Source organism: Pelobates fuscus, chromosome 1 (assembly GCF_036172605.1).
Source record: "Pelobates fuscus isolate aPelFus1 chromosome 1, aPelFus1.pri, whole genome shotgun sequence".
Taxonomy (NCBI): domain Eukaryota; kingdom Metazoa; phylum Chordata; class Amphibia; order Anura; family Pelobatidae; genus Pelobates; species Pelobates fuscus.
The window spans coordinates 277,535,615-277,553,549 of record NC_086317.1 but is presented as its reverse complement, the minus strand read 5'-3'; the positions used below and the strand labels follow the sequence as shown (position 1 = coordinate 277,553,549).

Below are 17,935 nucleotides of genomic sequence, written 5' to 3'. Positions count from 1 at the left end.
ACTCCAAGCACCACAACCACTACAGAGCACTACAGGGGTTATGTTGACAGGAGCACCCTGGTGACCCCAATGTAAATAGTCAGTCAACGAGCTGAACCCTGCTTAAATTGCCAAAGCTTATAGATGCAGTGACTAATACCTTGTAGAAACCAGGTAAGTAGTCAAACTGTAAGTTAATGATTTTACCAAATACACTGGCACGAGAGCACTTCAGGCACCATGACCACTACATTGTGTTTCAGTGGTCATGGTGCTTGGAGTGTTAATTTAAAAAGTATATTTATTTTACTATGATTACATGTTAATTAATTTGCATTATTGCTTTGAATTGATTTATAGAGATATATTTGAAGTGACAGTTCTATTTGAACCTACGTTAAATTACAATACATTAATACATTTCTATAAGGTAAATAGGATAACTCTTAAAGGGACACTATGTGCCAAAGCCATTTCTTCTTAATAACAATGTGAAACAATGCTGCAAAATACAGCAATATTTACATTTGTCTGAAACCAAAATCTCTATTAGCTTTCAGACTGAAAGCCACGATAATCTTTTCCTCAAGACCTTCAAAGGTGTTCATGTTCAATATCACCTTGAATTCATGAATAACATGATGAAATTGAATGCTTCTAATGCTTCTCTTACAGATAATTGGATTTGATTGTAAGAACAGAGTGACTGGCATGCATGTGCCCTATGTCCCTAAAGATTCACTATGAGAAGTATTGGATTGGACAAACGTTCTCAGAACCGATGACTTCACCAGAAGTGGAGGTGAATTTAGCAAAGAGGTACTCCAGGCATTGGATTACAGGTGAGTTTAATAATCTACATACTAAGAGAAACACTAACGTTAAACATATACTCATCTTTAATGTGGTAGTATTCCCTTAATAAATGCAACACTGTTTATCTGTAAATTTACAGAATCTCCAAAGAACACTGTCATATTAGTGCACAAAGTGCCATGCGACCCATGACAATAGATTTGCCAAACCATGTCCAAATTCAAGCTCTGTATAGAACAGTTGTTTTGCTGCTGTAGAAGTTTTTACAAATGAATGTTCTTGTATGCATACCTAAAAAATAGACTATTCAGCATTTTAATCATTTAAGAACAGATTATGATTTATGATTAACAATATTAAGCTTAAATGTGGACGTACTGGCTACTGTTCCAGAAAATGGCTCAAGATCAGTTATTTTAAGAGATATAAATGTTGGATGGACCTCCACACATTGATCATCCTGTAAACGAAACATCCACAGTACTTGTGTCAAAACAGGATGACACATGGAAACCAGAAATGATCAGTGCCCTGCTCAAAAAAGCAGTCAACTTTTATTAACAGTGACTCAATACATAAATTTATCACTGTAGTGGTTATTGTGTCAGGAGTTCCCTGACATTCTTATATGGTTAATCAAACTATTTTCAAATGGTTGGACACCTATTTGGGCACATACGATCTGGCCCCCACCTCAGGTATTCGTATGGCAGAAGTTCCTTTTCAGCTGATAGCAAGCTAAAATGCAGTTATACTTACAGTTCCCATTCAAATGTGTATTCCTAATGCTATAGTGCCCTGGTCACTGTTTATGTTACCTGCCTCCCACCTGCAGGGAGAAAAAATATATAGGAATTTTATTTAGCTATGCTCCCTCACAGCGCTGGTTTGCTGTGTTCTGCTCCACCTCTTTGTCTGAGATCATGAACATTGATTATCTCAGCCATTCCAATGCTTTCCCATAAGAGAGTGCACATGTATGGCACAACACAGAGCTGCAACAATCAAATGGTCGTTATGATTGAAATAGCAGAGTTTAACAATTTCAGCAGTAGTGTCTCAAGGAGCTGTCAGCATGAAAGCAGCTTGAGGCAGCAATTTGAACATGTTTTCATTTGCAGGATAAAAATGACAGGGGCATCGTCCCCAGATCACTTCATTGAGATGAAGTGGTCTGGCTGCCTATAGTGTCCCTTTTATTTAATCTGTTAGGGACACTGTAGTCACTAGCACCACTACAGCTTAATGGTTGTGGTGTCTATAGCCTGTCCCTGCAGCCATAGCATTGTAAACACTGCATTTTCATGCTCTGCATGGAGGCACTGAACGTTCCCCATAGAGATACACTGATTCATTGCATTTATATGAGGAGATACTGATTGGCGCAACACAGCGCAATTCCACACATGCGCCATAACCTCCCATTGCCTTCCTATGTGAAAGTATAGAACTGGCTGAGATCACCAATATTGATAACCTCAGTTATGTGTAAAACCCCCTTTAACATCCTGAGAGAGGATGGGGAGGGACCTAATGCTGCATTCCAGCACTGGTGTCAGGAATGCATGTTTGTATTAATGACACTATAGTGTTCCTTTGACTCCTGTAGCCTGCTGAGAGCATCAGTCTTGTTTGCTATAACACCAACCACTGCTGCAAACTCATTGTTGGGAACTGCTTGCCATAACAGAGCAAACACCCTTTGGGCACTTCTCCATGCTGACTTCACTGTCAGCAAAGCAGCATGTGATAAATCAAAGGTATCTGTTATCTCTCCCTCAGCTGCTAGGAGAGACATTCCTCTCTGTGCCAAGCTACTGCAATAAATCAATGAATCAATATTTCTCCCAACATAACTACTGCTCACACAAAGAGCTTGGCTGCAGTCCCTCCTCCACTGTGTCGGGATCACTCACCTACAGACTAAAGGCAAACAGAATAACTGTTGAGGGTATATAGTGCTCGCTCAATCCTGAGCGGTTACTCATTCCTGTATCTTGATGCCTTGGTGGTAAGCACCAAGTACGTTACACCAAACTTCACTAAAGAAGTTTCCAATGGCCCTTCTCATAATCTGCTGACTTTGCAATGTTTTTCAACACTTTCTGATGTTCGTCTGGTCATTTCCTTACCATTACACTTCTATGAGGTGTCAGGCTACCTTGTGTATCAGTCAGGGGCATGTCACAGGCTGGCGTCACATTGCAGGGTATTGGGGACACTCCTACCAACTCTCAGCTTGTCCCCAGCGATTCTCACACCAGCAGCGATAACCCCGCCTCCTTTCATATGCTAAGAACGCCACGGTATTTAAACACGGTATTTAAAGAGAAACCAGGGAGAGACTCATTGCCCTGTTGTGGTTCTTGATAAAGCCAAGAGCGCGTATTTCGTATTGGTATTCCTGTATTCTGACTTTGGCTTAGTTTGACTATTCCTCCTTCTGTGTTCCTTTGACCTCGGCTATTGCATTATCGTTGATCCTGATTTCTGGTACCCCTGACCTCGGCTCGCTTTTGACTATTCTTTGTGTGTGTAGTGTTAGTCCGGCCATCCTAAGGTCCGGTATACATTACTAGTATTTGCATTCTGCGTGTAGGATCCCCGAACTTTCCTGACATGAGTTTACTTGTACATTGCTTTGCTTCTAGTTTATCCTGTTCGATGCCATGTTTATGATATTACATAAAAATGTGCAGTTTGACTGAGCTTATCCCTGCTTAATTGGCTTGCCAAAAAAAGTGAAAAGAGACATGCAAAATATAGGCTATAGTGTCACTCGGTCACGTAGGAGAGCATTGAAAACAATGCTTTCTTGCGGGGAAGCTTGAATGAGTGCATTACTCGCTACACATGCACATCAGGTTCCCAATACACCTCTACGACCATCTCAAAGGAGGCCATGCCTCATCCATGATGTTGTGGGAGAGATGAGCAAAAAAAAAAGGGGGGGGGGGGAATAAAAACCTTTATTTTATCATTTTTATGACACATGGGCGGGTAGGACTGTATTTAGCTAGGGCCTGGGGCCAGTGGCGTACACATAACCCATGGGGCCCCGGTGCGAAATCTGATCCGTGGCCCCCCCCCCCCCCCCCCCGCGCGCGCGCTTACTCTGCGCGGGCTGGGGCCGCAACACATGGCGGCGGGCACCTGGTCGCAGGGCTGCGACCACGTTATGTACGCCAGTGCATGCATAAACACATACACTTAAAGGACCACTACAGACACCCAGATCACATCAGCTCAATGAAGTGGTCTGGGTGCCAGGTCTCTCTAGTTTTAACCCTGCAGCTGAAAACATAGCAGTTTCAGAGAAACTGCTATGTTTCACTGAGGGTTAATCCAGCCTCTAGAGGCTGTCTCATTGACAGCCGCTAGAGGATTTTCTGCGTTTCTCACTGTGAAAATCACAGTGAGAAGACGCTGAACGTCCATAGGAAAGCATTGAGTAATGCTTTCCTATGGGCGGTTTGAATGCGCGCGTGGCTCTTGCCACGCATGCGCATTCGGAGCTGAGAAGCGGATCGGGGCGGAGAGATCCCCAGCGCCAAGGGAGTCCGGCGCTGGAGAAAGGTAAGTGCTTAAGACACACACGCACACATTAACTGACAGACACACACTCAGTGACAAACATACATACACACTCACTAACAGACGCACACAGACACACACTCTAACACTAACACGCACACTCCAACACACACTAACACACACACACTCTAATACTAACACACACACACTCTAACACTAACACGCACACACTCTAACACTAACACGCACACACTCCAACACACACACTAACACACACACACTCTAATACTAACACACACACACTCTAACACTAAGACAAACACTCTAACACTTACACACACACACTCTAACACACGCTCACACACACACTAACACAAACACACACACACTCACTAACATACACTCACACACACACACACACTCACTAACATACACTCACACACACACTAACACACACTCACTAACACACACTCACTAACACACACTCACTAACACACTCACACACACTCACTAACATACACTCACACTAACATACACTCACACTAACATACACTCTCACACACACACACACACACTAACATACACTCACACACACACACACTCACACACTAACATACACTAACACACTCACACACTCACACTAACATACACTCACACTAACATACACTCACACTAACACACTCACTAGCACACACTCACTAGCACACACTCACTAACATACACTCACACACACACTAACATACACTAACACACTCACACACACACTAGCACACACTCACACTAACATACACACACACTAACATACACTAACACACACACACACACACTAACGAACATACACTAACACACTCACTAACATACACTCACTAACATACACTCACACACACTAACTAACATACACTAACACACTCACACAAACACACACTCACACAAACACACACTCACACACTCACTAACACACACTCACTAACATACACTCACTAACATACACTCACTAACATACACTCACTAACATACACTCACTAACATACACTCACTAACATACATATTTAATCCCCCCAGCCTCCTTACCTGTGGGAGAGCTGAGGGGATTCCCTGGGGTCCAGTGGTGTCACCCGGCGGGTAGTCAGGCTGGCGGGCGCGCGAGGGAGCACTCTCCCCTGAGTGCTCCCTCTTCAGCTCCCTCGCGCGCCGCGTACTGATGCCGGAGCCGGAAGATGACGTCATCTTCCGGCTCCGGTTTCAGTGCGGTGCGCGAGGGAGCTGAAGAGGGAGCACTCAGGGGAGAGTGCTCCCTCGCGCGCCCGCCAGCCTGACTGCCCGCCGGGTGTAAGCAGGGCCAGCCTCGGGGGGCCCGGAGGTGGCCGGCTCCTGGCCCCCCCAGGAGAAGAGGCTGGCCCAGTGAGTACATACCTGGGTTGCAGGGGTCGTGGCTGAGACCGGGCCCGGCCCACCAGGGGGCCCGGCCGCCCTGCGACCCAGGTATGTACGCCACTGCCTGGGGCACAATAGCTTTAGAAATACAGATTTGTATTTATAATTCAGAGTTTCTTTAAGCCTAGGGTTTACAAGTATGTGATATCAACAATACATAACTCAATGTTAAGCAAATAGGCCCTAAGACTTGGCTTGCTCACTGAAGGCACGGTATCCTGTGATAACCTTTAAATTCCTCTTACCTACAATTGAAAGGATTTTTGAGAAACCTACATGCAGAAAGATGACTAATCATGATGTAATCCCTCACCAGAAATGGATTATCACAAACAATTAAACTGCAGCAGATTCCCAAGTTCGTCATGCACAATTGAAAGATTTACACTGCATGATGTATCTAATGAATACAGCATGATGTTATAATCCTTTTTTTCCTCTGCACCCACCACCTTTAAACATAAAGTCAAAAATGGCAGTCAGTACGAAAAGGTAATCCTTGCAATAACATGACAGTATCAGCAGTCATCTTGAATTTAAACTGTAACTATACGGTCTCTTTTGCTTTCTTTTTATGTTGAAAAAAATATGATGCAATATGTACTGGCAGAATAGGCCCATTTAAAGAAGAAAACCCATGTGCAGATAATAATTCCATTTCTTCTCAGCTGGAAGAATTGCTGCTGTGAGCTTACTGCTCAGTATCCCGGTCGTAAAGGCATAGTTGGAAATCAGGAGAACGCCATTTATTTTTTAAATGTGTGCTTTTCTTCAACAAGGTAGCTCTACTTCTCCCTTTGTATGCTCCAGAACAATAGCCGCCGAAGAAACCAAGTTAAAATTAGGTTAAGGCACACTTCCGGCAGGGAAAGTGAAAAACAAAACAAAGCAAAACTCTTTCTAGTATAAACAACATTAAAAATTGTGTTTAAGGAACACTCTAGACACTATAACTACGTCATCTCCAGTACCTGGAGTCCCTGGGCACCAACCCTCGGTTCAGAGAAGAACTGCTTTTGAGCGGCTTAACGTTGAATGAGGGTCCCTAGTTGTCTGCAGTTTGGCTCCTGCTAGGAATACGATGGCACACCAAGGGTGCATAATTCATTGTTGCACAATAAAATATTGCCATTTAATGTAATTTGCATAGTGCATATATGATTGGCCACTTGGTTGTAAGGTCAGATGACAGAAGGGTGAATGTAAATAGTATAGGAATGTAAAGGGGGGAGATGGTTTGCAACATGGATTGATCCTTTAATTAATCAAAGGCTCTGCAGGGTGTGTGATTCTACACTTGAAATGCCTGGATGTCTAGTTCCAATGTAAACTAGCTGACTTCAGCCATATTGCCTATACCTCTTAATTGATTAGTTGATTCCTTTGATATGTTAATGATCATTAGCTTTCAAGAAAAAAAAAGAAAAGCAAGCCTTGTGTTTGTAACAGTTCACCAGAGGAATATGTAACAGTTTAACAGGAGTTGGAGCCCATTTGCAGGAGATGGCACAGGGAGGAGACAAAAACCAGAAGCACGGTACAGATTAAGGGGAAATCCAAATGCAGGGTCAGACGAGAAGCAGAAGTCAGGGCTGGCAGCGGAGTAACGAAGTGAGTAAATCAGGCAGAGGTCAGAGTCCAGGAAATCAGTCAGTAGCGTGGCAAAGATCCGTCAGGAAAAAACAAACAGGCAAAATGACTAGATCATAAGTTTCAGGCATGGCTGGCTTTTACAGCCTGCTAATTAGATGCAGCTGACCCCAATTGGAAAAGGGTTGCAGGTGGATCAGTACTGCTCAATCCCTGGTGGATATAATGGCAGAGAACCTGACTGGGATGCTAGAGCTGTGAGTTCAAACCCAGCCAGGTCTCTTAAAGTGGCAGTTACACCTTGCGGTCTGCAAGGCTTGGGCTGTGCCGTAACAGTGTTCCAGTATCATATCCAAAAGAAACATTAATACTTACCTACGAAATAATAATTGAGTTTCATTTTTTATTATATTTGGAATGGGACGGGCACAGTCTTCTAATCAAGCCAAAACATGATTTGCGTAACTTACCCATATGGGAAGGGATGGTGATGTCCGCTATATTGTGTCACAAGTATATGGCAAGTACATAAGAGGAAATAGAACCAAATGTTTCCATTTGGATTGATGTTGGTCTGAAACACAAGGGGGTGGTCACTTATTGTTTCTATAGGTACACCTTAACTCCACCTCTGGGCAAGACTTGGTAATCCACAGGGTATATGTCTTATGATTCTGAAAGGTGTTAGGACTTGCCTGGGGCCCAAAATCAGATACGTATAAATGAGAATTAGGCGACTGGTGATAATGGTGGAAAGTGCTAAAACTGACTGAAATTATAAAAGGATAATACAAGTGCATTAGAAGTGCCAGTGTCTCTTATATCACTACTCCTGCGTATTTTCTTTTGATTATTTTAATATTAAAAATATATTTATTGCCAAATTATTAGTGTATCTATGGGCAGCCTTTAATAGAACAAAACAAATGTCTCTTTGAAAATTGTATTTCTATTATCCTGTGTATTTATTGTAGTTATGTGTCCTTTTTTAATCTTTACAGTAAGTGCTGCATAGAGCTATGAGGCAGCTTATGGTACTAAGATGCTGGCTCCATTTACAAGACTGTGACTTATGTTTATTTCAATCTAATAATCCATAGGAACAATGTGATATTATTGAGCCCCAGTGCACTAAAATATGCATGAAATATTTCACACATCAGGTTCCATGTAGGAATTATCTGCTTCAGTACTGCTATTTTTTGCTGGCTGCATCAGTGATGTCTATAGAGATCATTCTTCTTGATGCCTTGGCTTACAGAATAGGATAGATATGGGCATTTAAGATTTTAAAGGTTGGAGCTCCATTAAAAACGCCTATGATGAGAACCATAATTTGAATGGGCCTGTGTTGATATGGCAGTGTATAAACATATTATGCCAAAACCCAAGCCAAGTCAGGCTGTTCTGAAAAACACACATTTGGGATACAATGTGCAGCAGGACAAGTTATCATCACATAACTTCCCCATAGGACTGTCTGAGACTGACAAGGAGGCAGATCAGGGGTAGAATCAGCACAATTCAAACACAGCCCTGGCCAATCAGCATCTCCTCATAGAGCTGAATTGAATTGTGTCTGCATGCAGAGGGAGGAGATACTGAATGTTTGGATGCATTTTAGGCAGCCATGACCCAGGAAGCACCTCTAACAGCCATGTGAGGAGTGGCCAGTGATGTAAACACTGCATTTTATCAGAAAAGACAGTGTTTACATCAAAAAGCCTGAAGGCAATGATTCAACTCACCAGAACAAATTCAATAAGCTGTAGTTTTTCTGGTGACTATAGTGTCCCTTTAATATCATGGTTTATTGTGTTATCTATATCTAAATTATTTGCTGTTTTATGGTAAGATTTTTGTCATCTTAAAAAACAAATTTTTATGTTTAATGACTTGTATAATTAGACTGAACTGGATTCTTTTTTTTTACAAGCTGCCTTTTTGTAACCTTCAAACAAAAATTAATTTGCTGCAAGTTTACTCAACCGTTTTTTTTATCAAATAGTCTACATAGTATTTTTATATAATTTATAACAATTTTTTTTTTTTTTTAAGGTTTAAAAATGCAGATGTGGACGCAGAGCTAATGGATCAACAGATATATTACGTTTAATACTTTCCAAAGCTGTGGCTAATATTTTGTCTGCCCAACATCCGTATCTAGATATATCTGCAAGACAAACTCTATGATGCAAGTTGAGAACTATTCAGTTTCAGCTGCCTTAAAATATTATAGTGCTTTTACTTTTTGCAGTACATCACCTGATTTTTGTACAATTTGCTATAACCTGTACTTGTTCTGGTGACTATAATGTCCCTTTAAAGGAACACTATAGGGTCAGGAACACAAATATGTAATTCCTGACCCTATAGTGCAGGGACTATCTGGGACTTGCTTTATATTTATACACACATATATATATATATAATGCCATTTAATCTTGCACTGCAGAGAAAGGATTTACCAATTAAGTGGACCAGGACCTGCCAAGAATGGGGTACACTGACGTTGTGGCAGGCTTATGCAATGTATGATCATATACTGTAACTAAACCCCATTATTTCTGCATAGGTGAGGTGGTGTTAAAAAATAAACTATTCCCATGTCTCGAGTTCATAGATAAGGAATGATTAAAGCAGCCATAGGATACAACAACAATTAACTGTATAGTTCAAAAAATCCTATAACAGGATTTTTCACTCACAGTTCATGCAACAGGGGAGTCCAGAGGGACTCTCTTGCGCCTTGGTGCTTGCTCCAAGCCAGGGGTCATGTCGGTGGGCCCCGCTTCACAGGAGCCCAGAAAGGAGCGGGTCGGGTCACTAAGTTAATATACTCAGAGGGCCAGAGTTGGGTGTTGGGCGTCGATGCAGATTTAATACAACTGTTTAAACATCTCGAGATGGTCTTCATTGACATTGTTACTAATCTTTCTGTCATGTTTGATATATAAAAAATATATTTTTTAAAAAACTATTACATTCTGTGAACCTTGAAATTTATGTTTTTATGTATGGTACTTAATGCTGTAAAGCAGGAAATGAAAATATGTATTTAAGAATCCTACCTAAAAAGCCCTCTTCGTCTACAATGATGGTATAATCTTCTGGTGTTTCTGTGAGGCTGAAAAACTTGCAACTAGAAAAGAAAACACAAGAGACAACATTTTAGTGAACAGGATTTTGAGTGACACTTTGGTTATACAGAATATTTGATACATTTAACATGTGGTTTCCTTCTAAACAGCCCATCTCTAATATCAGGTACTAAGAAAATCAATTTGGAAGGCAGTATAATACGAACTCACACAGAATAGAAATAGTCGAAATGAAAAACGATATAGGAGATTTTTTTTAAGCCTTGGCAAAGCATATGATATGGATTTACATGCTTAAGGAACTAGTTAATACATGAGGTGTTTTCCCAATTTGCTATCCAAACCACAAGGACTGAATTATGTGAAACACCTCATAACTACATTCTAGTATGGATAATTTAGAATGAAGAAGTACTTTGTATAAATCATATTACAGATTAGGTTTCAGTAGAACACTCCAAGTACTATAATAACTACAGCCCCGACACACCCACTCTTTGCAAGGAAACAAACCATTTGCAGGGGCAGCTCATTAGCTGAGCCTGTCAGCCAATCACACTCTCTGCCAATGAGCTAAACCCCACACTGCAAGGCATAACTCAGACAAAGAGCTTCTGACTCTTCATTGTTAGTAGTGAAAGTATGGAGGGGAGCTTGGCAGACCCCATGTATAAAGGCAAACTGTTCTAAAATGTAATATGTGGGGGAGGGTGTTAACTTACATGGAGTGTTAAAAATATAAATATAGCAGGTGTATCCAACTCTTCAATAAAATCATGAGTTCTCTACAAATGATAGGGAAAGTCTCATAAAGTTCCAATACTGAAATCATGACCATTCTTACAGTCAGGGCCGGCCTTAGGGGTGTGCGAGCTGTGCGGCCGCACAGGGCGCCATGGGGCAGGGGGCGCCCTGCGGCCGCACAGCTCACACATGGCAGAAATAAAAAAAATGATGCGGCGGGGGCGGTGCTTAGCGTGCGGCGGAGGCGGGGCTTAGCGTGTGGCGGGGGCGGAGCTAAAATGCTGTCTAATTACTGCAGGGGAAGCAGAAAGGAGTCCCTGCTTCCCCAACAACCAGAATCCAGGAGCTGCACTGCCTGTCTGCCTCCACAAGGAACAGATGTAACTATGTGATTGTCTGCTTGTGTGTGACTGTCTGCCTGTGTTTGTGACTGTCTGTGTTTGTGACTGTGTGTGTGTGACTGTCTGCCTGTGTGTGACTGTCTGTGTGTGTGTGACTGCCTGTGTATGTGACTGCCTGTGTGTGTGACTGCCTGTGTGTGTGACTGACTGTGTGTGTGTGACTGTCTGCTTGTTTGTGACTGCCTGTGTGTGTGACTGCCTGTGTGTGTGTGTGTGACTGCCTGTGTGTGTGTGACTGCCTGTGTGTGTGTGTGACTGCCTGTGTGTGTGTGTGACTGCCTGTCTGTGTGTGTGACTGTCTGTCTGTGTGTGTGACTGTCTGTCTGTCTGTGTGTGTGTGTCTGCCTGCCTGTGTGTGTGGCTGTCTGCCTGTGTGTGTGTGACTGACTGTCTGCCTGTCTGCCTGTGTGTGTGTGACTGACTGGGCAGACTAGATGGGCCGAATGGTTCTTATCTGCCGTCACATTCTATGTCTGTGTGTTTGTGTGTGGCTGTCTGTGTGTGACTGCCTGCATGTGTTTGTGTGTGTGCGTGTGTCAGGGTGTGTGGGAAGGGGGAAGGAGGGGGGAAGGGGGAAGGAGGGGGGAAGGGGGAAGGGGGAAGGAGGGGGGAAGGGGGAAGGGGGAAGGAGGGGGGAAGGGGGAAGGAGGGGGGGGGAGCGCTGTGAAGATTTTTTGCACAGGGCGCCTAAAGGCCTGAGGCCGGCCCTGCTTACAGTGAGGTAAAAAAGTATTTGATCCCCTTGCTGATTTTGAACGTTTGCACATTGACAAAGAAATGATCGGTCTATAATTTTAATGGTAGGTGTATTTTAACAGTGAGAGACAGAATAACTAAAAAATAAAAATCCAGAATAACGCATGTCAAAAAAGTTATACATTTATTTGCATGTCAATGAGTGAAATACGTATTTGATCCCCAATCAATCAGCAAGATTTCTGGCTCCCAGGTGTAATTTATACAGGTAACGAGCTAAGATTAGGAGCACTTTCTTACAGAGAGTGCTCCTAATCTCAGCTCCTTACCTGTCTAAAAGGCACCTGTCCACAGGAGCAATCAATCAATCAGATTCCCAAGCTTCCCATCATGGCCAAGACCAAAGAGCTGTCCAAGGATGTAAGGGACAAGATTGTAGACCTACACAAGGCTGGAATGGGCTACAAGACCATCGCCAAGCAGCTTAGCGAGAAGGTGACAACAGTTGGTGTGATTATTCGCAAATGGAAGTAACACAAAATAACTGTCAGTCTCACTCGGTCTGGTGCTCCATGCAAGATCTCACCTCGTGGAGTTTCAATGATCATTTTACAATAGATGATGCCAGGAGTGTAATGGGACTGTTCTTGTAAAATGAATTATATAATGTTATGACATAATCAACAATTTTATCAGCACAATATAACTAACTTTTGTTTGAATAGAACTTTTGATTAAGTTATAAAAATGTACTCTTTATATGTTTACACTGGCAGATGAAAGTGTTCATGAGACCAAAAAAAAGTAAGCCTGCATTTTTATACAAATTATTATTGAAACCAGAAAAAGAATGCTCCCCCACTATTCTTGCTACAGATGAAGTAAAATGAATACTTCACAGTCTAGGACAACATTGATTGCCTAACTGCAAACACAGAAATATATCTGGCAATCGTTCATTGTATTCCCAAATGTTATGCATATCTACAAATGCCAAATATCAAATGCAAGATATGCAATTCATCTCCCAAACCATCCAATATTTTTCTCCAGTATGCAAAATTGACCAATTGCCTTATTCCAGCAACTTCAGTAATAAAACGGCACATTAGGACACTGGGCTAAATAATGATGCTACTCTCTTTACCAAGTTAATGAGACACATCATATTATTAAATATACTATCTAGTATATTAGTAATTATATATCACTCCCATTAACAGATTACACTCTCCATCCGACGTCACAGTCTCCCTTGTCCAATCAAATGCTTTTATTTAATTGGGCCGTTTTCCCAGCTCAAAGTGCGTGAATGAGCTGGGAAAACGGTCCAATCAAATAAAAGCATTTGAAGGTTGGGGGGAATTTTTTTTTTTTTAATGTAGCACTATGAGGAGGTGAGGAAAGCAGGGCTCCACTGAAAGAGGGAGGAAGGCAGGGGAAATCAAGTTTGCCCTTGCATGCACGCTCCCAGCACTGTCTGCAAAAGGAGATGCTCACAACACCATTTTGACTATTTTTACCTTTAATTTGAAACTTCATCTGAATTCACATTTTAGTAAATAGCCTAGTAGTATGTATGTATTTACTATAGCATGTGCAGAACTCCTTGTCATGGACACTTTTAAGCATCTTACTGCATCAAAATAATTAGAAAATTAAAAAAAAAAGGTAGAACTAAATTCCATCACACTTTGAGGTCAATGATCACAGCAAAAGAATTAGTTCATTTTCTCCCAGTGCACCTGCAGATCACAATCTAACCATCGCTACAATCAGTGACACATAGCATGATCTATCCATCGCTCTGAGTTCTTTCATTTAGTATAGTCTCACTCCTGGCAGTCTCGCAATGTTTGGCTGCTGGAAAACATATGTCTTGCTTTTATTTTGGCAGCTCACAAAATGCAGATCACATGTGTTATTAGATGAGCAAAACCTCACTGAGTCGAAAATGCTCAAACATGCACAAGTAATCTCCCCCCACCTCCCCATACAGAATGATTTCAGTAATGAAAGTGGATATAATTGTTTCATGCTTGGCACTCATCTGCATTTTCTCAACAAGTACTTAATCTATATTTTCAGTAATTAAACTGTTCAAGCAGCAGCCTCTTGCAGTCAATTCACTTTAGTAGCTATGAAAACAATGTGGCAAATAAATATTTATCTTTATATTATATATATATATATATATATATATATATATATATATATATATATATATATATAAACTTAGTGTAAAAATGTTTATTTAACAGGTAGTGTAAAACTATTACTATAGCATCAATGTATTGCCATTTAGTTGGGGGTTTTTAAATCACCTTAATCACCTCAGCAAATAAGTGTCAAAAATCAAACAATGAATGGTTAGAAACCATAAAAGGATATTTCTGAGCTGTTGAAATGGGAGAGAGTCTAAAATTCAAAATGGAAGGCCATTAAGTGTATTGATTGAGCGTATGGCCTAAAAACTATAATATAGTCACAGCCAAGTATTAAAGATATGCTAAGACTGGCCTAATAAATAGTCAAAATGAATAACTAAAGTACATAAGACTATAAACACCTTAGGTAAGAAGCTCAACTCTTTATCCCACTGCAGATATGAGAAGATTAATAGGTAAGATACAACATTCTAAAAACATGTTTCATTTCCAATAAGTTACGGTTTTAGCAGAGGGAATGAACAGACTGCGAGAAATGTCGCCTTCTTATCCTGCTCCGATTTATTTTTATTTTTTTAAACTGGCTTTGAAAGAAGTTTCATTCTTTTTTGCAATTTTTTTTTGTAAAACTTGATGTGTTACTGTAATAAAAATCACTAAATATGTTCAGAATGACTCCCTTTGCATACTATTGTCAGATTTTTGTGAAAATACAGAGAAATTATATCCTGCCCTGTACAGTTTTTAAAAATAATGTCAAATTGAAAATGGGTCTTTAGTGCATTTTATTAGCTCAAATATTTAAACCATGACATAAATACATACCATTTGCAAAAGTAGACACTATTATAAGGACGATCACAAAATATATTTTGAGCTTTATTGAGGTGCCATTTTTTCACCATTTTCTCCATACTAAGTAGATAACCCAGGCTATTAAATATGGGGTATGTCCAGTCTTTTTTAATAATCACAAACCTTGGCCAAAGTTAGTGTTCATATTTGTTTATTTAATTTTTCACAAAAAAAACTGCATTTCACTGATATCATTGTCACTATATGTTTTACTACTCTAAAGCACCAATAGTTGTGTTCAGTGATGTCACAAAAATACAACAGTACCCCCATGTACAGATTTTATGGGGTTTTGGAAAGTTACAGGGTCAAATATAGGTCCTATCCATATCAATCTTCATACTTGTGGTTGTGCTTTGGAAGCAGGTAATGGGGATTGCTGGTTCCGAGCATCCAAGCCCATCCAAAACCGCCGGCATATATCATCAAAAGCCTTCAGGAAATCAGCTTCCCAGTTTTGAGCAGTCTCCTGCTCACCATGCTTAGTGACTGCAGTTTCAGCGGCCATTTTGGACCGTGTGGTAGCCTCCTTCACAAGATTCATCTAGAAACGCAGCGGAGGTAAGTATGACCTTGCTGGGGACTGGGATAAACCCCACTGGCCCAGAGGGGGAGTACAGGGCTCTGATGGTCAGCAAGTAGGTCCAGGCAGCCCCAGACGGAGAGATCGGACGTTTCTCCCGCCGGGACTACACCAGGCAGCACTAGGCTGGAGGCCTAAGCCCCCGAACAACCAGAGTGGCGAAGCCTGGAGAAGGCACCAGAGTTGCACAGGAAGTGACAAGCGTATGTGCCAGTGTCTGAGAATCGAACTGCATTGTAGTTGCACCCCTTAAATCACTTTTAATAGAGATTAATTCTCACTTTTACAACTTTTAGCACAGTTTAGGCAAAGTTAACTGTCTCTTTCGCCTCAGACCCAAAGTGAGGAGACGAGAGGGGCAGGTACAATGTCTCACCCAATGTTACAAATCAATGGCAGCGTAAAATTAGAACAGTGATTGCCATCACAAGCTGTCACCATGATCACGTGCAGCAGATCACCGTCCATGACAGAGGGGGACTGCCTAAGTTGCCAGTCAGACCCCCAGACGGCAATTGGAGCTCTGGAGCGGAGGAAGGGCTAAAATGTAAGGGAGTGCTATGTCGCCCTAATGTTGTTTAAGCCCCCAGTAGGATGTCATAGCATAATGGTGTTAATGTTCATTAAAGTTTTAGCACTCAAACGTGCTGTGCGGTGTGATAGTTAAAGGAACACTATAGTCACCTAAATTACTTTAGCTAAATAAAGCAGTTTTAGTGTATAAATCATTCCCCTGCAATTTCACTGCTCAATTCACTGTCATTTAGGAGTTAAATCACTTTGTTTCTGTTTATGCAGCCCTAGCCACACCTCCCCTGGCTATGATTGACAGAGCCTGCATAAAAAAAAAACTGGTTTCACTTTCAAACAGATGTAATTTACCTTAAATAATTGTATCTCAATCTCTAAATTTAACTTTAATCACATACAGGAGGCGCTTGCAGGGTCTAGCAAGCTATTAACATAGTAGTTGAAATAAGAAAATCTTAATTAAACAGAACTTGCGATAAAGAAAGCCTAAATAGGGCTCTCTTTACAGGAAGTGTTTATGGAAGGCTGTGCAAGTCACATGCAGGGAGGTGTGACTAGGGTTCATAAACAAAGGGATTTAACTCCTAAATGGCAGAGGATTGAGCAGTGAGGCAGCAGGGGCATGTTCTATACACCAAAACTGCTTCATTAAGCTAAAGTTGTTCAGGTGACTATAGTGTCCCTTTAACCAACTTGTTTTCATCTCATGGCAGCTCCACGTAATTAAATAGTCATGACAACTGATGAAAGAAGCTATTCTCGTTCGGCAGGCCCTTAGCTTAGTATTCATGAACATGTGAATGTGGCTGGCTGGGTCAGGTTGCATGGTCATGAGAACAGTACTGGATCAAGCAGAAAGTGTCAGGAATAACACAGCAAAATAAAAAGTTTTGCATTCTGTCCGTATGCTAGCCACATTTACTGTAATTAACTCTTAAACAACTAACTGCATTCTGTTCGGAAACTGCCAGTTTTGTGATGCTGATATTTCAGATTCCCTCAACCCAGTATTTCTTATTGAAGAATCTACTGTGGTTAATTGTGAGGCAGAGCTCAAGTAGATTGATCCATAGCGCTTGAGAACAATGGTTCCAAATAAAGATGGGTATCATCTTACATTGTGGCAGTGCATCATAAAGGCACAATATAATCATCAAAACAACTTCAATTTACTGAAGCAGTTTGGGTGTATAGGCCATGCCCATGCTGTCTCACTACTCAATTCTCTGCCATTTAGGCGTTAAATCACTTTTTTTCTGTTTTATGCAGCCCTAGCAACACCTCCCCTAGCTGTGACTAACACAACCTGCATGAAAACAAATTTTAAATCAGACTTTAACTTGGTTTAGAAGTTTATATCTCCTGCTCTGTAAATTTAAATTTATTCACACAAAGAAGGCTCCTGCACAGTCTAGAAGGCAATTAACAGAGAATGAGCAATAAAGGAAGTTTACATTTGATCTCTCTTTGCAGGAAGTGTATGTGTAAGTCACATGCAGTGAG

General features: G+C 41.2%; 1 protein-coding gene across 1 annotated transcript in view; it reads right to left on the bottom strand.

Annotated features, from left to right (window-relative positions):
- The window catches only part of CASTOR2 (cytosolic arginine sensor for mTORC1 subunit 2), a 199,495-nt gene that overhangs the window by 89,337 nt on the left and 92,223 nt on the right, over positions 1-17,935 (bottom strand). The window contains exon 2 of the mRNA XM_063457400.1: positions 10,425-10,495. Coding sequence (XP_063313470.1) covers positions 10,425-10,495 — 71 coding nt within the window. The remainder of the gene's footprint in view (positions 1-10,424; positions 10,496-17,935) is intronic.